The sequence below is a fragment of the Mixophyes fleayi genome, chromosome 1 (assembly GCF_038048845.1).
Source record: "Mixophyes fleayi isolate aMixFle1 chromosome 1, aMixFle1.hap1, whole genome shotgun sequence".
Taxonomy (NCBI): domain Eukaryota; kingdom Metazoa; phylum Chordata; class Amphibia; order Anura; family Limnodynastidae; genus Mixophyes; species Mixophyes fleayi.
Genome location: NC_134402.1, coordinates 313657776 through 313681928, shown reverse-complemented (window position 1 = coordinate 313681928; position 24153 = coordinate 313657776). Strand labels below are relative to the sequence as shown.

Sequence of the window (24153 nt, the reverse complement as noted above, 5' to 3'; positions counted from 1 at the left end):
TTTATGCAGTAGTCCTGCTTTTTCCTTAGTATCATTTATCAATTCTCCCATCTCACTTCTTAGGGGTTCTATATCATCTTTTTTTAATCCTTTTGCCATTTATATACTTAAAAAAACTTTTTGGGGTTTATCTTACTTTCTTTTGCAACTTGCTTTTCATTTTCTAATTTAGCCAATCTAATTTCTGTTTTGCATGTTTTATTATATTCCTTGTACCTACTAAAGGACTCACCTGATTCAGACTTAAACAATTTAAATGCACACTTCTTCCTTTGCATTTCTTTCCTTACCTTTTTATTTAGCCACATTGTTTTTGAGTTAATTATTTTACATTTATTTCCCATAGGAATAAACTTACTTGTATATGTTTCCAACAGCATTTTAAAGACAGCCCGCTTTTCTTCTGTATTTTTTCCTTCAAAAACTATGTCCCAGTTTAAGCACTTTATAGACTCCTTTAGCATATTAAAATTTGTCTTTCTAAAGTTTAAAGTCCTAGATGATCCCTTATACTGTTGTTTCTGAAAACCAATTTCAAAATAAGACCATATTATGATCACTGTTTCCCAAGTGCTCCTTTACTTGAATATTTGATATTAGGTCTACATTATTTGTTATTGCTAGGTCCAGTATAGTCCGGTTCCTAGTTGGTTCCTCTACTAATTGGGACATGTAATGGTCTTTTAGCGTGCTTAGAAACCTATTTCCTCTAGCTGTACCGCAGGTCTCAGTACTCCAATCAATGTCCGGATAATTAAAAATCCCCCATAATTAAAATTTGACCTAGTTGTGTAGCCTTTTCAATTTGCTGTAGAAGTTGGGCTTCCTCAACCATACTAATATCTGGCGGTTTATAGCATATCCCTATCAGCAACTTCTCTGAACTTTTTCCTCTGCTGGATATTTCCACCCACAATGCCTCTATAATATCACCAATATTCTCGTAAATTACTTCCGGAATACTTGGTTTTAACTCTGGCTTAATACAAATACATACTCCTCCTTCCCTTTTATTTACCCCATCCCTCCTGAAGAGAGTATAGCCTTCCAAGTTGACTGCCCAGTCATGCGTATCATCCCACCAGGTCTCCGTAATACATTTAATATCATACTGCTCATTCATTGCTACTAGTTCTAACTCCCCCATTTTACCTGTCAGGCTTCTTGCATTTGCAAGCATACACTTAAGTCTATTGCCTCCCTTAGGTATTTCTTTTTGCTTTAAAAAGGGCCTCTCCCTATGGGCTATGCTTCCCTTTTCCCCCTCTTCACCCCATTGACTCTTGTTAAATTCCTCCTTACTACTCTCAATGTCAATCCCATAAAAACATGTTTGCCCCTCCCCCCCACAGCCTAGTTTAAAATCTCCACCAAACTTCTGACCATCCTCCCCTCTAGCACAGCAGCCCCCTCCTCATTAAAGTGCAATCCATCTCGGCAATAAAGATGGCAACTGACCGAGAAATCAGCCCAGTGCTCTAAGAATCCAAAACCCTCCTTCCTACACCAAGATGCTTCATCATGCTGAAAAAGGCATTATTCGTCACCAAACTGTTCTTGGATGGTTGGGAGAAGTTGCTCTTGGAGTATGTTTTGGTACCATTCTTTATTCATTGCTGTGTTCTTATGCAAAATTGTGAGTGAGCCCACTCCCACCAGTGCAGAGCTTGCTCAGGAATGGCAGCAGGCAGGTGTGAGTGCCTCTGCCCGCACAGTGAGGCGAAGACTTTTGGAGTATGACCTAGTGTCAAGAAGGCCAGTAAAGAAGCCACTTCTCTCCAGGAAAAACATCAGGGACAGACTGATATTCTGCAAAAGGTACAGGGATTGGCCTGCTGAGAACTGGGGTAAAGTCATTTTCTCTGTTGAATCCCCTTTCAGATTGTTTGGGACATCTGGAAAAACACTTGTTTAACGGAAAGGTGAGCACTACCATCAGTCCTGTGTTATGCCAACAGTAAAGCATCATGAGACCATTCATGTGTGGGGTTGATTCTCAGTCAAGGGAGTGATCTCAAATCACAATTTTGACTAGGAACGCAGCCATGAATTAACAATGGTACCAAAACATACTCCAAGAACAACTTCTCCCAACCATCCAACAGTTTGGTGATGAGCAATGCCTTTTCCAGCATGATGGGAGCACCTTGTCATAAGGCAAAAGTAATAACTAAGTTGCTCGGGGATCAAAACATAGAAATTTTGGGATCATGGCCAGGAAACTCCCCAGATTTTAATCCCATTGAGAACTTGTGGTCAATCCTCAAGAGGCGGGTGGACAAACAAAAACCCACAAATTCTGACAAACTCCAAACATTGATAAGGCAAGAATGAGTGGCCATCAGTCAGTATGTGGCCCAGAAGTTGATTGACACTATGCCAGGGCGAATTGCAGTAGTCTTCAAAAAGAAGGGTCAACACTGCAAATATTGACTTGGCATACATATAATGTAATTGTCACTAAAAGCCTTTGACACTTCTGAAATGCTTGTAATTTTACTTCAGTATACCATAGCAACATCTCACAAAAAGGTCTAAAACCACTGAAGCAGCAAACTTTGTGAATACCAATACTTGTGTCATTCTCAAAACTTTTGGCCATGAATGTAAAATAAATATATATATATATATATATATATATATATATATATATATATATATATATATATATATATATATATATATATATATACATACATCCACACACACACATACATATATATACATATATACATACAAACACACGTCTGACCCAGGTTATCATGGCACAGACAGACTGCAGGAGAACCCCCATGTTTTCATAAAAGGGCACTAGCCTTTTACTAGTAGGAAATCTATAGTAATACAACAAAATTTGATCATGGTGCTCCAGGTCAAGATGTGCGATCCAGTCTCAGGATGATGAGCCAGATTGAGGTGCACTCATGTTTTCAAGTCTGTCTTAAACCTGTATGTTTAATAAATTGTTGCATTGTCTGGCATGTGTTTTGGATGGTTTATATTTATTCTCCCTATCTCCTCATGCACAAATACTGATATAGACTTTACTGTGTAATATTTCATCTAAGAATGATTGAAAATTATCCTCTATAAACATATTGGAATAATATTGATATGAAAGCATGTGCACTAGCATATTGGTACCTTAGTTCAATTTAGGTTTAACAAGTAGTTAGTTCTTAATAGAGAGTTGTGGTTATGTGTGTGTATCATTTGAAATAAATTTCAAAATATTTCACTTGAAAAAAATTAACAAAATGGAAGATGAGCGATGGGAAGAGAATGTGATTAAGTACTGAATGAGGGTGAACATTAAATAAATAAGGTGTCTGGCCATGCGCCAGCTTTTCTGGGAGCAGTATGAAAAGGGTGTATGTCTCCAGTGTCACAAGCACATGATTGAATGTTGTCACAGTTAATCATAAGCCTTTGACACCCTATAACAACATCAGACCACTTCAAATCTCTCCCATAAACATAACATTGCCCAGAGAAGCCTAAAAAGTAAATTAAAATAATTGTAGCACAATTTAATAAAAAAACGTCTATCTGGCTTCCTGTGATACATGTGCATTGTCTTTTTCAAATTATGTTAACCCTACCAACTTACACATTTGAAAGTTATGATATAGAATTCTGAGCAGTGTGCACCTGAAACATGAATATTGTAGAGTTATGCATCCTGTGATGCATTACAGTGGTCTACAGTGAAGTCTGGGAGGTGAGACACTGTTAGTTCCTGTACTTCACCCATCTCGTGCACTACCCATAGGACATATAGATGGCTGTAAACAAAATTCATTCGCTACAAACATTGTCCCTCTGTGTTTGATGAAAATATTGCAGACTACTCGCTTAAATTCAAGGAATGGCATGTCGACTGCATTAAAGGACTCAGAAATCAAAAATGGTAAAGGGAAAAATATTGGCACCCTTGCACTTTTTTCAAAAAAACGCACTACTATTAATTCCACCTTCTGTTTATAGGAAATGGTATTTGGTCTCCACAAATCGGTTATACAGAACTTTTTTTTTATTATAATTCTAATATTGTATACCCTTATAAATCAGTAAATGAAAAAAAATGGCCTTGACAAAAATTATGGTCACCCTAGATGTAATTTTTGACAGCATAGCCTTTGGTCAAAATATTTGCAAACAACCAGTTCCTAGAAGCATGGATGCGCTTCCTGCACCACTCTAGTGGCAGTATAGTCCACTCTTTTTGTGCAAACTTCAGTTCTCCCAGATTTGAAGCTGCCTTCTCCCAACTGCTAATTTCAGATCTCTCCACAGATGTCCTATGGGATTTAGATCTAGACTCATTGTTGGCCACGTAAGAACTGTCCAGTGTCTGAATAGTGTGAATTTAAACGGTCATATCTCATGTCAGCTTAAATTTGTTTGGCATATGATCAAACTGCTTTCTCCACCAGTCGAACAATCTTCCATTGCAGTCTTCGTCCAAATATAACTTTCAGGGTGATGGGCCTTAAACTTCCTAATAACTATGTACAGTAAAACATGAACATCAAGGTCTCTGGCGATTGAGTTGTCCTCTTGAGATTGTACATGATTGGCTACAATTTTCTGTCTGACCTCCTTGGAAAGTTCTGTGGCTCTGCTTCTTTTCTCTATGCTGAACGCAGTATATACATTGACACAAAAACAAGAGAAAGTTATTTTCTCTATTCAAGGTTGTTTAATGAGTGATCTTTGTATTGAAGGCACCTGCTACTACTGAATACAGTTTCAAAAGGAAGGCAGATTACCTGCTTGAATTTAATTATTAACCACTTCTAAAATGTTCCCAATACATTTGTGCGGCCCATTTAAGGATTTAAGTGTTGAATAGGATACTATTTTTCCTGCTTTTTGAGTTTTATATGCACTGCACAACACATTATATTGTTTTAATATTAAACAATTTTCTAGAAGAAATTATTAAAAAAACCAAAAACTATTCTACAGCTAACCTAGCTTGCGCAGAGGCAGTAGAACAATCAGACACATTGTTTTTGAGCAAGTGGAAAATAGAGAAAACCTGATATGCTACTTAAGAAATTTGAAGAAGTGGCCTTCCAGTAAAAAATGTAATAGAAAAACACGCCTTTAATACTACAAATAAAAAACGTGAAGAGTCTATACAATCATGTGTGTCCATAAGATAATGCAATTCTGGTGATATCACTAGTGAGCTAATAAGAAACTGGATTGTATGTAGCATTCAAAATTATATTGCCCAGACACAGTTCTTGAGGGAAAAGGGACTTGCACTAGAAATTGCCATTAAAATATTTATGCTCAATGAAAGTCAATAGGTGCACAGTGGCATTGAAGCGGGAGTCAGAAGTACATGCAACACGCTCCACTACATCACATACAATGCCAACAGTGTAATGGGCATCACCTGCCTGAATGCTACAAATTGTCCAGTCTGCAACAAGTGGTGCAATTCATGCAGAAAGTGGAACCACTATGTGAAGTGTTATAAGTCAAGGTAGATCATGGTGGGAAGGCTTCCACAGAAAGTAGCAATGGGCACATCAAGAAAACATTCACATACACTGTGAAAGTGTAGGCCTAATCTCACAGAGGTGAAATCTTTACAAGTCTCCGGTTTCATACATAACAAGATTGTTAAAATATAAGTACACACTGGTGCGAAACACATTACATTCAAGCTCCTGCTACATCAAGTTGACCTGCATGCATAAACTGACCACTCAAGAACAGTCAACCTTTTGGCTACGGCAGTCAATTTATTAACAGTAGCAATTAACGAATCTTAATTTCACTTGTGCGGAGCTACAATTTCCACATCGTGTACTGCAAGGTCACACCACAGGTTTGTCAAGAATGGCTGGCCGGATTCTTTGAAAGAATTGCAACATTCATCCAACATATGTCCTTTCTATGACTTTGAGGGATGAACGGACAGAAAATGATCGAAAACTACTGCGATATCAAAGGTTCATCACACCATATTCACTCCAAATATATTACATTCAACTTCATCAACAACCCCTTGCCCACGAAGCAGAGAGCAAGTGAAACCATGTTCTGGTCATCTGTCTATAGTGACCTTGGAAACCTTTCAAGCTGTGCACCCTAATTTGGTGCAATATGAGTGCATTTCAAAGAACCACTGCACCTGCACAAGATCCCTGACATGCCAGTCACTCACTGTGGTCGAACTCCTGGTGCTAGTGGACTCACACTATTTTGATAGACTACTTACCCTATCTCAAAAAAGTCTGAGTATGACAGGATGGGCTTACTCTGCCAACCTGTCCTTTTATTGCCACGGTTATCACCAATTATAAACCCCGATTATTTTGTCAGTATTACGTCGTTATGGTCCACTCTTACTGGTGTCACCTGCACACTAGTTGTAGAATAGTTGTGGCCAGCACCAACCTTCTTCACTGGCACAGCTTACCTCTGGGTAGTTGAAATATATTGCAGTGCCTTTTTGTTGATTCAGGACTGCTGTACAGCGGGGCAGAGCATTGACACAGACGCTTGGTTCAATATATGACAGTCTGGGAACAGACTGAAGTGTTGACACATGTTTGTTACAGCAGGCAATAGGCATCAGGCAAAATCTTAAACGCAGTAATGGTTTATTGCTCTTAAAGGGTTCTTATAAGGGCTGTTTACACACCAGTTAGAGGTACTTGTGATCAGCCACAATAACAAACTACCTAAAATCAATACAAATATCAACACATTTACAATGATATACATCAGGTGCACTGCACCACTAGTCAAAATAACTTATTGTATAAATTTATTAAATTTATCAATTCATGAGCAAATAATTCAGAGAATTTGCACACACCTGGAATATCAAAGATGTCACTAGGAGTCAGTTATATGCCCAATCCAACGGCCTAGCAGAGGGCAGTGCGCTCCGCCAATCACTTATTGGAGAAATTATCGCATAATAACACAAACATATGAGGCCTTCCTGAACTTATGAAACCTGCCAAGAGATGGTCGCTTGATATCACGGTGCACTAGGGCTATGATCCTGCCTCCGGGTTAGGACTCACTGGTGGAACTATGGGTTACAAACACCAGTTGTCATCATCAGGTAAGAGTGTGTCTAAATCACATCCCAAGTTCCAAGGCTATGTAGCTTAGTACTGTGCTTTTCTCTGTTATTTCTCCCCTGCCCAACCCCTTTTTACCCCATTGTTGTTCCTACAATGTTACATATTCTATTTGAAGAGGAGGTCGTAGAGTCACACATCTCATGATGCAGGGAACTGTGGGAGGTGTAAATCATAGAGTTAGTTTACCACAGAATAATGAAAGGATGCAGTCTGAATGCCAGCCACCATTAATGCCTAAAATGCTAATTTTTTCCTACTAGGCATCATCCGGTCTCCATCGAACATCCACAGACAACTAACTCAATTATAAAAGAGAGGAGTTCAGATGCTACAGTGGGCAGCGCTATGTGTGCAACCAAATCGACCTTCTCTGCGGGTTGAAATCACACACTGCTTTTATGCCTAACCAAAAAAGTAAACAGTACCTATGGAAGGATTGGCTGGAGGCCCACAATAGTTTTTCTTAAAATTACAGGGTCCCAGTTATTCTACTGTAAAGCCTGAAGTCTCTCCATACATATATTGCAATGGTATATATCGCCTGTAACATTAGCTCGTATACCAATTAAAAGTCTGAAAGCCAAATCCCATACAACAGAAGCCACTTATTCTGAACCCCGAGGAGGTCATCTCAATTATTCAGTATCTGAACTAATGAAGGAGATCAAATTAACAATTCAGAGAGAAATTCAGACTACTATACAAATACAAGTCAGAGATAACATTAGGAGCCAGAAACAAATCATTGGAACAAAAAATACAAAGTGACATCCTGATGGATAGTGTCTTTTTATATTTACAGAACTTCAAACTGTCAAAGACAACCTCCAGGATTTGGAAAATCAATCCAGGAGAGATAAAAAAAAAGGGTAAATGTATCCACAGTTGGATACGTAATGATTCTCGGTGGTTTGTCATCATTTTTAAAATCACAATTATCAAAGGGAAAGCTGTGTCTTTAATAAAATTGCCGTTTAAAGAAAAAAAATAAAAAATGGTAATCCGTAATTCATAACTTGATAAATATACCCCTCAATATGAACCAAAACAGACCAGAATTGGTTAATGTAAAGGCTGTGCCTTCATCCCTGGAGAGTCGCTTCAGAGAACAGTCTCGACAGAGCTCTAGAGTACTTAAAACTTGACCATGTTCACCAGGCCTTTATCCCTTGTAACATTTTGCTATGATTTAATTATTTCAACAAAAAAAAAAAAAAAATAACAAAGAGAATCATAGCGGCTGCAATAAATTTAGTCTACACTCAAAAAAACAAAATAAGCCCTCATCCACTTAACTAAAACCCTCTGTAATCGTGGTATAAGTCATGGTTTTCCTTTCAACAAGCAGCCACTCCATCAAGACCTCTGATCAGAGTCATCTGGACATCTCATTAAAAGATATTTATGGGAGAGATTGCCCATGCTATCAGTGAACTTAAGAACACATAGGCGCATAGATCCAATGGGTTTACCGCCCTATAAGAAATTTGTCTAACTCCATTGTGCAGGGCTCCAGGTTTGACTGGGCCACCTCTAGGGTGGAGATGGTTATGAATCCCAAAACAGGCCAAAGCCCTAGTATCTGTAGCAGTTACAGATGTCTCTTTTTCTTAATGTAGGTATAAGACTTGTCTGCAAAGATTCAGACCTGGGTCCACCTTGGCATATGTATTAGCCAGTGAGTTTACCTTTTTCTTTTCAAATTGGTCATAGTACTAGACTAGGATGCCCTTTGTCCCACCTAATATTTGCATTAGTCATGGAAAAATTTACAGCGAGAATATGTAACTATTATTTTTCTTGTATGAAAGCTGACCCTTAACAGCATAAAGTACACCAATATGCAGATGTGTTACTGACTTTTGCCAAGCCTCATATCTCCATATCAAACCTGCTAAATGAGCTCTACTGTCTTACCTGAACTCAAGTTCACCATATCTACTGCATGAAGCATAGAACATTAAGCTTCACATACATTGGATAGCACACTATGAAGTCCCCTTTACCAAGTAATCAACATAACTCATATTTCACTACACTTTATACCATTTCAAAACTTTTTGGGGTCTACCACCCAATGTAACCATTACTTAATTCTCAGTTTCATCATGTATTCATATAAAATGTGATCATACCGTAGCAATTTGTAATGTGAAATGAGAAAATTGCCATTTCATGTTTAACACCCTCACAACTGTGCATGCTTCTGATTGGGGTTGACATTTGCTAGAGATATGTGCATTCTACAACTTTCTTTTTTGTAACAAAAACAAACAAACCCCATATCTGACAGCAGTATTTATCTTTACGTTAGTTCTGATCACATTTGGAATTTTCTATGTGTGGAGAGTCAGGGTTAAGGCAGAGTTAAAGCAACCCTTGCTCTTTCCAAACACCACTAATTGGTGCACTTAAATTGGTTATCTTATTAAAATAAAGATATAGCTGTAATAAGGCGATGAGGTGAAACTAACCATTTTAGCAGCAGTTGGCTCTTTAACAAATAAAGCCAGGGGCATTACCAGTAGCAGCGGACACAGGGGGAAAAAAAAACAAGGTCATGCAATGGGTTTTTAGTTCTGTGTGTAGGCATTTATGCAGGGATAATATATAGTCAGATGAGAAACACACTGTACACATTTTTCAATTCCAGAAAAGACTTTATATTAAATCAAGGAATTTATTGATTTCTCACGGACTGAGGAGGGAAAGTGAAGGCTGGTAGCCCCCTTGCACCCTACAAAATGCAGCTTCAACTCCTCAGTGTCAGGTCCCGCATGTACACACAAACAAAGTGCCCATTCCCTCCCTCATACATTTGCACAGGTTTAACTCTGCTTTGCAAAGATTTCATGTCCTGTGTAAGATAACAGGTTGCCGTACTCTTACTGCAACAAATCCAATTCATGTTATTCCCATATACGTGACCTATGGGAGTAATGCACATCAAGCCTGGGTGAATAGTGGAGAACCCTAAATGGGACAGGGACCTTGTCACCCAGATCCTGAAGTGCCTTATTGCCCTGTAAGACTTTTCATTATGTCCTAGAACCTGTTATGTGCTAGTGTGGTACAAGGCCCCTTCCAGCAATATAGAGTCAATAATATTAAATAAAAAAAAAAATTATTAATTTGTCCCTTCTGATCCAGTGTGAATCCTGCGTCGGAGGATCCTTGGACTTGGGGCCGGAAAGAGTCGTGGAGTCCTGAAATGGGGAGGGGGAAAAAAAATAGAAATAAAAATATAAAATAAAAAAATCCCCCAAAAAACAGGCTATTTGTGAGAAGGCGGTAACATATCTATATAGAAGGGCTTTGACCCTACTTCACTGAGTTGTTCATGGATCCCACTAGGGGAAGGGTCTTATCAGGGCCGGTCTAAGTCATCATCACTGGAGGAAGAATTTGCTGGCATCATAGGGTCATCAAGCAGAGAGAAGTGTTGTTGTGGGGGCTCATAGCCCTGCAATTCGTCACCAAATGTAGGTCCTTGAATTCTACTTGCAGAAGCTGCATGCAGAGGGTGAAAACGTGGTAATCCCATCCCACTAAGTCCAGTTTGGTGCAGTATTCCTCCGCCTGCCCCCCCATACATGGCCCGCAGAGAATTAGCACTGGGCTCTGGTCTAGGGTCCCGGGAAAAGGTGTGACAAGAGTCCCCAGCTCCGTGTAGCGCAGATGGCATTATTATCTTGGAAGGAGGACGTTTCTTTCTCTTCTTGGCTGATGTGGGGAGGTGTTGAGTATCAAATGTATTTTCTGGGAGAGAAGACTGAAAAAAGAAACAAAAAAGTGTTAGTTAAATGTTTATTAAAATACTACAATGGTATGATCAGTATTCAGAGCTTAATGTACAATTACAGCTCGATTAAATTCCAAAAGACAAGGGTACACAACTTGTCAGCTAAATAATACACAGAATAGAAATTTGGAATTACAATCAGCGCAATTGATCTCTCATTCGGAACAAGTGTAATCTTTTAAAAGAATCCTGTATTCCGAAATAACAGTGTAATAATATGTAGGATAGATCGGGCAAATTTCTTCACCCGTATTATACACACGGGTGAAGATTATCCCCAGGTAGGATTACCTTGAAAAAGACTGAAGTGGATAGTCAAAACGCGTTGGAAAAATAGCACGGGAGAGTTGATTGCATAAGATGAAGATTATCCCAGGTAGGCAGAGGAATCGCTAAAACATTTCTGGACAGGTTTGTTTACGATGTGTTATGCGCTCCATGTTTCTGCTATCTGGTACGAGCAACCACAATCTTTTGTGCATATGACAGTTTTATGAATTTTATTGTTTTTCATTAAATATGAGTGCTTTTATACTACGTATTGCACTAGAGATTGTTCTTTTTCTCTCATGCGATGAGTGATTACCAATGGTGCTGACAACCTGGGGTGGATCGAGATTGTTTGGGAGTTCAAACACAAGCACCCCCTACATAAATATAAGGCGAGTACACTCTAAGTTTTATACTTTGTGGGACAAGCTCAGAGTATAAGAAATCATATATGAACTGTCGGTATTCCGAGAAGTGTGTATAATACGGGTGAAGGAATGTGTCCGATCTATCCTACATATTATTACACCTGTCATTTCGGAACACAGGATTCTTTTAAAGGATTACACTTGTTCCGAATGAGGGATCAATTGCGATGATTGTAATTCCAAATTTCTATTCTATGTTTATTAAAAAACAAACCGAAAAAACCCCAATAAAATATTCTACATGTGTTAAGTGTGACATAAATCTGAAACCTCATATCCTAAAGTTATTCAGATCATATTCTAGAATATACTACTTATGACCAAGTCTTAACGGCATACACAAACCTAACAAATCTTGTAACACTGGCTTTTCCAAATCCTAAAATGAAAATCTAGCTAAAGCAATCATGCTGCATATACATGGGCCTGTTCTCTCACCTTTTTTCCATTGTGATGGTGGGATGTCTGCATAGTACTCGCAACTCCAAGTGCTGCTGAAGATCTTGACTTCTTGCTCCGGTGTTTCTTGCGTTTCCTCCGATCCTCCATATACTGTGTGCAAAAAGGAGAGAGATAAACATGTGCCACTGCTATGAATCTGGATGTTCCTGGTATAGCCAGAGCCTTCCAAAAAGTGCAACACGTTAATAGTATGCAACTGTGAGTACTGCCAAAAAAAGCCAAGTGAACCATTATCTTCTGTTTCCTGTAAAGTTATACTTCATAAAACTATTGTTCTCAATTCAGTTTTTTACAAATTTAATGTAGAACCATATTTGCCATTGATCGATTCCACGGTGTACTGTGGTTGTTCGACGAGGCAGATTTTTATGCCAATTACTATTAGAAATTGGTTAATTAAGCATTATTATTACATTAATTTACCTGTATTAAATAATGCTCTGTGTCATTTAGCCTCGTAAAGATGAAGGTAACCTGCATCGGCCAAAGAAAAACTCTGTAGTTTTGTCATAGTCTGAACTAATAGAAGCAGTCATGTCAATATCCCCTTCATGACTGGGAATATTTTATATCTCTAGCTTGTGTATCTTGCCAACTTGGAAAGAGGTCAGCTTCTGCATGCTCTCATGTTGTACAAAACTTTATACAGAAATAGAAATGTCTGAAATAAACATTAAGACCACACACCTGACCAAATTTTGATACCATGTAGAAAAAGCATACTCCACCACACAGCAAATTGATTCTTACAAACAAAACAACCCCTGCTATATGCATTGACACCCCATACAAATAAATTACTTAAAAATAATGATTCGGTTATGTTTATTATAACTTATTGTTAAACTTTATCAGAAGCACTTAAATGTGCTTAAATTCCTTAATGTTCTTTTTTATTTCCTCAGCACTCACGACTAAAGTGGGGCAGAGCTTGTAGTTTCCCATTTATGCAAGTGTGCTGCCACAGCCCACAGGGAGGGAGAGGGATAAGGAGGAAGTGTGTGTACTCCCCAAGCTCACTACCCCATAGTAACGTGCTCTATTCATCTTCCGTATCGGAGATGATAACCTGTGCTATATTTCCTTTTTACATTCAAAGCGCAACACTTACAACCTGAAAGCCCAATGGTTCTCCATCTTAAGTTGCCAATCAACACTCAATGAAAAAGATCCAAGTCCCAACCCACTATTCCTAAAGATCTTGCGACATTCCTGCACTAGATTTGCTGAAATCCTGTGATATACAAGAGCTACCACTGTAATTCATCTCCTGGCTGTATTGTTTTAAACCCAGTGCAGACGCTTTTTGCTACCCTGCAGGCACAAACCAGAGTAAGCGATCAGGAGGAAAGAGCAAAGAGATGCTACACACAATACACAGAAGAAAGTAGTTCCAGACAGCTGTGAATGAGCCTAGTGGTGGCAGACAGGCAGGGTGGCAAAGTAAGCCCTTACATCCTAATGCAGTTTTTTTTTTAACGAGTAAAATTTTTATTGGTTTTTTCAAGGTTTTTCAAAAGGGGTACAGAAAAAAAAAAAGAGGGAAAGGGTACATAAAGGGGATGGAACACATACACAATATCCTTGAGAAAAAATACAGCGTCAAAATTCAATGCAATTGACTATACGTTGTGTACATTCGGCTTGATTAATACTTTACACCCCATCAAACAAAAGATCATTCACCAGCGTCGTTGTCATTAGAGGGTGAGGTAAGTGAGCGTGATGGATTTCCCTCCCCATCTGTCACATAATTATGCCAGGCTCTCCACTTAGTCAGCGGGGACGATGTTGACGTGGAATATGGGACACCCAGGGTTTCCATTTCAAAATTGAAATTAATTTTGGAGATTATCTTGGCCAGAGTAGGGGGAAGAGGCTGCTTCCAGGCCTGGGCTATAGCTGCTTTGGTTGCTATCAGTATCTGGCCTGTCACGTATCTATCCCAACTGGGAAGAGAGGGGGGATAATATTGCAATAAAGCTAACTCTGGTGTGGGGAGGACCGAGTGACGAAGGACTGAGCTTATCAATTGAAAGGCCTTATTCCATATAGGCCTTATTACCGGGCATGACCAAAATACATGGAAAATATCGCCACGCTCAGAACAATTACGCCAACATAGTGGGGATATAGAAGGCTAGATCTTATGAAGTTTGTCTGGAGTAACATATATTCTATTCAATAATTTTACCAACATCTCAGTGTGATTAAGGCACTTGGACATTTTAAAGGAGTTGGCAAAAATATGTTCCCAGTCTTCCTCCGACAAATCTAACTGAAGGTCTGATTCCCATTGGATCTGAGGTTTGGATTTGGGAGCGGCATCAAGACTCAATAAGTTTTTATACCAGAGGGTAATACTGGCTCTACTACTACCTTTAGTTAATGGGGAGTAATACCTGGCTAAAGGAGGGCCTATTGCCGGAATGCTCAACGGTAAGGAAGTTAATAGATGCCTGATTTGAAGGTATTTGTAAAAGTCACCTTTGGGCAACGAATATAGGTCACTGAGGTGTGAGTAGGAGCAGATCCCATCCGAGTCCATCAAGTGTCCTAGAGTCCGAATACCCCTACCAATCCATCCAGAAAGATTCAAGTCTGGTATTTGTTTGGCGATTATTCGTAGAGACACACCCGTCGTGGGACGCAACAGTCCCTCGGTTCTCTGGCACAATCGATCCCACACAGTCAATGTATCTCTGATAAGAGCCGGCAAGGTCTCCACAGGGGGTCTCCACTGGACAGGTATCCATAAAAGATCTGTCAAGGGGAACTCTGGAATAGACGCTACCTCCAGATCTACCCAAGGCTTCACTCCTCCTGGGAGATACCAGTCTCGGATCTGAGATAAAATACAAGCCTCATGATATTTTGTCAAATGAGGGAGGGCCAGTCCCCCTTGCCGTTTCCCCCTAGTCATACGCTGCATAGCAATACGGGGGGGTTTGGACTTCCAGACATATGTTTTCAACAGGGAGGTCAATTTGGCCAGCAGACCCGAGGGAAGGCAAAATGGGAGCATGCGAAATAAGTACATTAATTTAGGGAGAAGCATCATTTTGAACGCTGAGATCCTACCTAACCAGGAGACCTCGAAGCACATCCATGAGCCTATAAGCTCCAATAGTTGTTGATGTAATATAGAGAAATTATGTTCTATTATTAAAGCTAAGTGAGGGGTTATTTGAATTCCAAGATAAGTAAGTCCAGTAGTTTTCCAAGAGTAATTAAATTTATCTTTTAAAGCCTGTAATACGTCTACCGGGACATTTATAGGGAGCACTTCTGTCTTTGGAAAAGCCTCCCTTTATAAATTGAATACTTCAAACTGTGACAGCAGGTCCTGGATTGCTGGCAGCGAGGTCTCCGGGTTAATCACAAATAAGAGCACGTCATCAGCGAATAGACACAATGAGATGTCTCTTTCACCTCTAAGCCTGAGCATCTTTGGTCCAGTCTTATCCGTGCCGCCAACGGTTCTATGGCCATCAGATATATTATAGGGGACATGGGGCAGCCCTGTCGGGTCCCGTTAGTAATTGAGAAATTTAGAGAAAGAAATCCATCACTATACACTCGCGCTGAAGGGTTCGAATATAGGGATAGTATGGCCTTTAAGATGTTGCCAGCGAATCCGAAGGTGTGAAGAACCTGAGTCATATAAGACCAGTGTAACCTATCGAACGCCTTTTCAGCATCCAGGGATAACAGTAACATGCTATCATTATTCTTATGGCATTGTTCTATTAAGTGAAGTATACGCCTCAAATTATCGGGTCCCTGTCTACCTGTCACAAAGCCCACCTGATCTGGGTGGATCAGTTTCGGGATGATAGGAGCGAGTCTGTTAGCAATCAGTTTTGCGAATATTTTAACATCTGAATTTAAAAAGGCTATGGGACGATAGTTCTTGCAATCAGTAGGGTCTTTTCCAGGTTTGGGGATAACTACTATATGGGATTCTAACATCTCAGAAGGGAAGGAGCCAGAATGAGTCCCGGCCTCATATAATTGGAGAAGGATAGGTGACAGTACCTCTTGAAATGTGGAGAAGAATGAATTGCTGTATCCGTCAGGACCAGGCGCCTTATTCTTAGGGAGTTGTTTGATGACCCTATCTATCTCATCTAGGGACCAAGGGGCATTTAGTTCTTGTCTGAGAGAGGGGGATATGGTTGGCAGGGGGAGATCTCTCAGGAAGGTGGCAATGTCATGATCTGTCGGTTGATGGGTAGAGGTCGGTGTGTAAATTATATAAGTCTGTATAGAAAGCTGCAAAAGAGTCTGCAATGGCTTTAGGGTTAGTAATCTTAGCACCCTTGGAAGTCGTAATGGTTTTAATACGATTCCGTGCTTGCAGTCCCCTAAGTTTACGTGCCAGCAATCCGCTCGCTCTGTTACCCGCTACGTAATATTTTTGGCGTAGTTTAGATAATGCCATTTGGGTACGCTGCATAAGAAGTTTTTGTAATTCTGCTTTGACCTGTGTTCTCTCAAGGTTTAGCGCTTTGGACGGGTGTGTTTTGTTCTGGGTATCTAGAAGTTTAAGTTTCGCCTCTAGTTTCGTCTGCAGAAACAAGGTCGCCTTATGTAGTCTAGAAGCCACTTGAATAATCCTGCCCCTAACTACCGCCTTAAGGGCGCACCAGTAAGTAAAGACCGAGGTATCAGCTGGGTCATTAGTTTGTGTGAAGGAGTGAATAGCATCTTTTATCTCTAATTTTGCCTCAAGTGAGAGTAATAGGTGTTCTGGCAGCTGCCATGGCCGAAGCGCAAAGGGCGTTCGGTTCGATTTCCATGTCCATGTCACAGGAGCGTGGTCAGACCACGACATGGGGAGAATCTGCGTTTTTTGTGTATTTTGTAAGGACCATTTGTCTAAGAGGATGAGATCAATCCTGGAGTAGGTATTATGAACTGTAGAGAAGTAAGTGTAATCTCTATCTTTAGGATTAACTGTTCTCCAGACGTCATACAATCCAAATTCGGCCAAAAGTCTACCCAGAGCCATATCCGAGATGGTAGGGGATTGTGACTGTTTAGATCCTGGTTTTAGAGATCTGTCTAATTTGGGTTCTACTACTAGATTGAAATCACCCATTATCACCAAACTGCCTCTTTTAACCTTTTCAATCAATGCTAAAGTATTTTTCAGGAAGTGAAGTTGTCTGGAATTAGGGGCGTATAGTGACACTAAAGTTATCCATTTCTCCTTCAATTGTCCTATAACTATCAGATATCTACCCGTCTTGTCTTCCACTGTAGTAGAAAGTTTAAAAGAACATTTAGAGCTAAGTAGAATAGCAACCCCGCATTTTTTATGGGGCCCATTCGCAGTATAACAAGTAGGGAAACGCCGGTCCCTGAAGACAGGTGGGGCTTTGGCAGTAAAGTGTGTCTCTTGAATTGCTATTATGTCAGCTTTCGCTTTATGAAATGATGTTAACGCCAGTCTGCGTTTAGCAGGGGAGTTAAGCCCTCTAGCATTTTGAGACAGAAATGTAACCATCACTTAAGAGGAGGGATTCGAGGTAGTACAACTAGTAACCAATCTATGAGGCACCGGTCAGATATGACCTGGCCTCTTAATTGAGTCAAAGTAATTGTCTTCAGGTGCTGTGTTCCAATGGGCAAGGGGGGGGGGGGGGGGGGGGGGGCTATATATCCCCTCTGGGGGTGGGGAAACAGAAATAATCCCAAATATAGGATTAACATTTTTGCCGGAGAGGGGAAATACCGGCAAAATCACAAGCTTGGAGTGCGCGGCCTGGGTCAATCTGCACCCCCGCCCGCATGTACAACCCAAGCCATGCCCTGTCTAAAGATGGATAATTAGATAAAGAGATATGAGCACACATCAGAAACTATCTCAAAGTATGGATATCATAACAAACAAATATATAGCGTTTTTACACTCCCTAAACACAACGAAATAACATGTATTACATTATCAAGAGAGAGAATACTTATATCAGACCCCACATATTTATATATATGTACATATATACTTAGTAAGGGACAAGAATCGCTTTCCCTATATATGAAAAAGCCCGGCTAGTCATCTCGGTAAGAGGAAATATAAATGGTAATCAAATTTTATATAACCCAACTTTGTATTCAATTAATTAAAGCGCCCTCTTAACAATAATATGGCAAATATACAAAATATGAGGGAGAACAGAGGTGAATCAAGTAGAATCTTATCTGAAAGGTGGGTCAGCATGAAGTCATCCCTCCGTTATAGTTCAGTCTCTAGATACCGTGAAGGCGCTGCATCCATTAGATGAACCGTATTTGTAGAAAAAGGCCTTGACCGATCCGTACATACAGATGTGGAGGAGTATCCAACATTGAGCAATAACATAACTTTGCAACTGAGGAACCCGCTCTAAGTACTGTAGAAGGACCTAGAACCGTTCATCTAGGTCTCCCAAGTCATTGGATACAGCTTAAGGGCGCTCCTCTAGGGCCCAGAGATAGTCGGATGGACTTGATAAGTACTTGTTCCAACGGATCTTTCTGCGCTCACTTTAAGGAGAAGAGTCCCCGGAGAGTTTGTATAACTCTGACCGAATATTTTCGTTATCAGAGGAAGAATGTGTTCTTGGGTTTCAGATCGAATAAGAAAAAGCTCAAACTGAACTAGGGAGTTCCTCCCGAGGCGGAGATTCTTTACGTCTCGATCCCCCCTGAGTAGACCAATCGTTGGAGATGTGGGTTCTAGCTTTGGGATCAGACTGTATAACCGGAAGGTTCCAGGACGTTAAGAGCTTTGTCCCTTCATCCACTGAGTTTATGATATGTAGCACGTTGTGTCTGTGGATCAATAGCTTCACTGGGAACCCCCATCTGTAGGAAATATCATTATTTCTTAGAGCTCTAGTGACTGATTGGAAAGCTCTTCGTTTCGCCACCGTGTGTTGGGAAAAATCTGGGAACACTTGAATATCCTGAAGGGGATCTGTGCCCTCTGCTTCCCTGGCTGCCCGCAGGATACGATCCTTAATATGGTAGAAATGGACGCATAATAAGGTATCTCTGGGAACGGTGTCCGGAACACTCTTATTTTTAGGGAGCCGGTGTATACGGTCGATGGTTAAGTCTAATATGGAAGCAGAAGGGAGAAGTTTCTGAAACAGATTTGTGGCAAAGGATGGTAAATCTGCATTTGAGATCTGCTCTGGTATTCCCCGAATTTTGAGGTTGTTGCGACGCGATCTATCCTCCATATCCGCCATCTTATCCCTCATGGTGGCAACCTCTGCCTCCAGTTGTTCATGAGATGTAATTAGCTCATTATGTGAGGAGACCACCTCTTCTGACTTGTTCTCTAGCTGGACCGTCCTGGAGCCCAATGCAGCCACCTCTGCTTGAATGGCTTTCATGGAGGCTCTCAGTTCCGATGATAAGTCGGCTTTCAAAGAAGCTAGTAAGGATTGCATTGATTTAAGCGAAATCGGTGCCTCAGGATCAGTCGTACGAATAGGGGACTCAGAAGATGGGATAGAAGTCGAGGCAACATCCAGCTGTTCAGAGTCGTCACCCCGTTCACTCCCCAATTCCCGGAGGGGGGACATAGATCGCTGTTTGTTTTGTTTAAAGAAGGGGAGCTGCGCAGTTGCGTTAGTCGGGTTGAGCTTTTTAATCTTTTTGATCCTTCTCGGAGCCATCTGAGTGCGTTGTCAGGGCGTTTAGCTTAATGAGAATATCAAATAGATAAGCAGACTCAACTTGGCAGAATCTCTTCAGAGAAGTATCCAGACGGAGCTTTATGTTATTATAGATAAAGAGGTCAGTTAATTACTGGGTGGTCCTTCCAACTATAACGTTGACCCAACATGATGCTTGATCCCATGGGTTAGACGTGCTCAATCTCGCAGGGTAGGGTACATGCGGGCGGTGGTCAGAGCATCTTGTATTTTACATGTGAATATTTGCTGGAACTGAATTCACTGTTATCCAGCAGCTGTCACCCAGCTATTACATAGCAATAAAACATATGACCACTAGATGGCAGCAGGCCCCAACAGATGGGACTGATCGTGGATCTATAAAGAATTTACAGCTTGAACACAGAGTGTTGATATAGCCGAGAGAAGCAGATGACTTTAGCTGGTCCGGATCTGCAGCAGGTATTTAATTAGTTAATAGAGGCTGGGGTGGACAGTTTTACCCCCAGCTTGGTGTCAAACTATTTGGGCATTCAGCAAGTTTCTCAACTGTGGGGATCAAGCAGAATACATATTCCTCTCAGGAAGCCCCAAACTGACCTGAAGTACAGATGGCAAATGATCAGTTAATTCTGACGTCAGATTTCAAGTGAGGTCAGATCAGATCCCCCGCTGCAGCCGACACTCCGGTCTCCGCTGTCAATCAGCTTTCAGATTACTCCCAGGACGCTCCACTCCAGACTCCAAACCGGAAATGAAGCCTGTAATGGCGTCCCACGGCTTCCGGGCTAGCGCGTCTCAGATCAAGTCTGCAAATTAGAACGTGCAGAGAGACTCCCAGCGGGGGATCAGTCCCCCTGGTAAGTTTCCCGTTTCTCCGGGTATTGCCGCGGAACGAGTGTCCCAGCACTTCTCAGTTGTCAGTGTGTTAATGCTGCTCACTCCGGGTTGCAACTAGCGCTACTAGCCGGCTGACAGGACTACAGCTCTTCCGTCACCCAGCTTAGGCACTTAGGGTGGCCACGGGGGTTTAAATCAGCGGATAAATTAACTATTTATCGGAGCTCCAGGAAAGCACGTCCAGCTCCGACGGCTACCAGACCACGCCCCATCCTAATGCAGTTTTAGCTGGTAATGAGCAGACTTATTCTGTAACTGATGTATCCATTTTAGATCAAACAACCCGTATCCTGCAGAAGAAACACCCAGAAGCACAATAGTGTCAGATCAGAGTCCTGGGAACACCATGGAAGTGGACAGGACTAGCGAAAGGAGGGAGTGGGCGGAGAAGGTTATTTCCCCAGTATCCTACCTTCTAGAAAAATAATACAAGTGTGGCCAAAAATACTGGCACCCTTACAATTTTTTCTAATAATGCTCCATTTCCTTACAGAAAATTGTAGAATGATTACAGACAGATTCCATATTGATAAATCTAGCATATAGGGGCACAGAACAGGTGTGATTATTGTGATTAGTTTAGCAATCCACAGACATCAAGGAGATAGGTGGCAACCATACCACCCTATATGATCTAATCAGATACTCATGATCAAACAGGTCAGATTTCATAATGATTTGTAGCTGTGGGTCATATTATATATATATATATATATATATATATATATATATATATATATATATATATATATATATATATATATATATATATATATATATATCTATAGCTATCTATCTGACCCTGCCTTATACCTGCAGGTTTATCTAACTTAAACCTTCTTACCATACCGTCCAAGAAGAAGGGCCATATAGGTTAAACGTTATATTGCATCCAGCTTATTTTATTAATATCACAGTTTTATTTATGAACACCATTTTATATTTCGCTTTAACATATCATTAAAAGTTACGTTTTAAAAGATGGTCTTGAACTTGTTTCAATAAGTGGCAAGTTATAGAGGATTCCGTGCACTTAATTTAAGAAACTTCTGTTCTTTCTCTTCTTTTGAATCATGATATGACCATGTTTCTAGGTAGCACCCCAGTAAAGAGATTTATTAAACTATAATTCATAGATTATTATTTCAGTATATGCATTGGTGCTGGGACGAAATCCTATAGTTGGTGCGGTAGTATAACCCTTTTATTGCTTAGAAAATTGTAGAAATAATTAAAAAAAAAAAAAAAAAAAAGTTGGGAATCCACATATGTATTGCTTTGGTTTGCTGTGGAATAAACACAGAAATCAGCCATATTTAGTCATAGCTTATTGAACACATAAATCCTTAAATGGGTTAGACAAACTTATTGGCACCTTTTAAAAGTAATTTGATTTCAAACAGGTGATTCGTTCACTTTGAAAAATGCAGATACTACACACACTCCAGCCTCAGCTATGGAGTCTGCCTTTTGTGCAGTTTTCACATCCTCCTGGTTGTGCACACTTCAGCTGTCTTCTCTTTCTTCCTTCATCTTTCGGGAGTAAGTCCAAGGTTAAGCCTTGAGTGGGGACAACAGTATAGTTTTTCACCTGCTCCAAGTGTACCGCCTAACTGTTTAGTGGCCAATCAGGGGCGGACATCCTTTGCGGTAGCATGTGAAACGGAGGGTCAGTGGCAGTGCCCAGCCTGGGCGAGATCTTTGGTACAGTCCATTGTGTAACTTACGCAGCTTGCTGCATAAGCGACTAAGCAGGGATTCCCTCTCCTCCATCTCTTCTGCAGGATTCTTGGGGAGGACACTTCCCTTTCTGGGGCATTCGACCAGGGACTCACCAGAAGAACCTGCATGAGCACAATGCCTGTCAAATTCTGTGTAGGGCCTGGTCAAGATTCCATCTTCCTTGGAAAGGATCATGAGTCTGACACAGCATTGAAAAACCATGAAAGTGTCAGACTCCTTCCCTTCTTCAGTCTTGGGAGGGATCAAACTCTAAATATTCATACCAGGGGGAAGGAAAGGAGGCTGAATATTCTTACATTGAGGTTCTCGTGTTTTGACAAGTGTTTTTATAGGAAGCAGGGAGTAAAGGAGTTTGTGTGAGTCGTACATCAAGCACTTAATATTAACAGCAGCGAGTAGTCAAGTGTGCCTTGCTGTTTATTAGGAAGAAGAAAATACACTATTTCCTTCCCTAGGGATAGTCATTTAAGTCCCAAAAGGTTTTGGGCTTCTACTCAAATAGCTTCTTGGCTCAGAAACTAGATGGACCTTTACACCCAATTTCGAACATGAAGTCCCATAACTTACAGCTTTGGGTGGACAAGTTCAAGATAGAGTCTTTAAGGTCTACCATAAAACAGCATGGAACAGAACAAGTTGATGGACACATTTGCAGACCTGAAGAGGACACCAGTGCCTTCTCAGATTTACCATTCATTCCCATCATTTTCATTTCTGGGCTTTACTTTTCAGCCCGGAGAAAGTGCAGAGAGTGCACATGAAGATCATAGCAATGATGGCTGCCCTTCTCAAGTCCAGAGGGGAGTCTATCATTCTAACTGAATGAGCTGCTGATCAGAGCAAGGTCTCCAAATTTGCTGCCTATACTAGAAACAATCCAGAAATTAGAATATCATTGATGGATCAACAATTTCAAGAATTCCAACTTAACACACAACAACAGAAGTTGTTCTTGCAAAAAGGCAAAGACACTTTCATTACAGGGTCTGGTAAACACGGTTTGCTCGTAGACAGATGTCTGTTCATTTCTGCATTAAGGTTTTAAGGAAGATGGTCTTCACCTTCGAGATGGTGCAGTTTGCATGGTTCCAGAAAAAACTTAGATGATAATTTGAAGTGGAACAAGTGACACTAACCAGTCAATTAATCAGACCATTGGGAGTACAGACAAGGGAGGTAAAATACATCAAGCTGACAGATTCCGGCGGGTGTGAACAGTGGATAAGTTGCCTAAAGCAACCAGATTCCAGCTATCATTTTGTAAAAATGTACAACATCTCCACTTTTCAAACCTGCCGGAAACTTGAAGATTGATACATTTACCCCAAGGAGTCAAAGGTCCAAATGAATGTGCTGGAACGGAGTTGTGTTCCACACTCTAGTCAGTACACCATCTGTAGTGAAGAAATGCCCTAAAAGATCTAGTCAGAAAATGCACAGTGGTGGCAAATCTCAACCATTATGAAGGTACCAAAAGCCACAATGTCATGAGAGAAATCAACAGAAAAACGCTATGGGAGGAGGTATTGCGGCGTTGTTCATTCAAGGGAGAACTGAGAAGCAGATTATTTGCAAGCATTCCCTGTATCTCACGAGAATTGTCCATTCACCCAGAAGTTTTTCCAACAGATTGTTATAAAAAAAAAAAAAAAAAGGTACGGCAGATGTCGAAAAAATGGCATCTCTGTTGAATCACAAGCTCAAGGACAAGAGATTCGAAGGCACTTTTAGAAGCTCTGACTGTTCCATGGAAT

At 40.6% G+C, this 24153-nt stretch overlaps 1 protein-coding gene across 5 annotated transcripts in view; it reads right to left on the bottom strand.

Annotated features, from left to right (window-relative positions):
- Positions 1–9760: 9760 nt before the first annotated feature.
- The window catches only part of CHD8 (chromodomain helicase DNA binding protein 8), a 111874-nt gene continuing 97481 nt past the window's right edge, over positions 9761–24153 (bottom strand). For all 5 annotated transcript variants that reach the window (XM_075212078.1, XM_075212115.1, XM_075212097.1 and 2 more), the window contains 2 exons: positions 12060–12173; positions 9761–10893 (listed from right to left, as the gene is read on the bottom strand). In XM_075212078.1, coding sequence (XP_075068179.1) covers positions 10489–10893; positions 12060–12173 — 519 coding nt within the window. In that variant the 3' untranslated portion in view covers positions 9761–10488. The remainder of the gene's footprint in view (positions 10894–12059; positions 12174–24153) is intronic.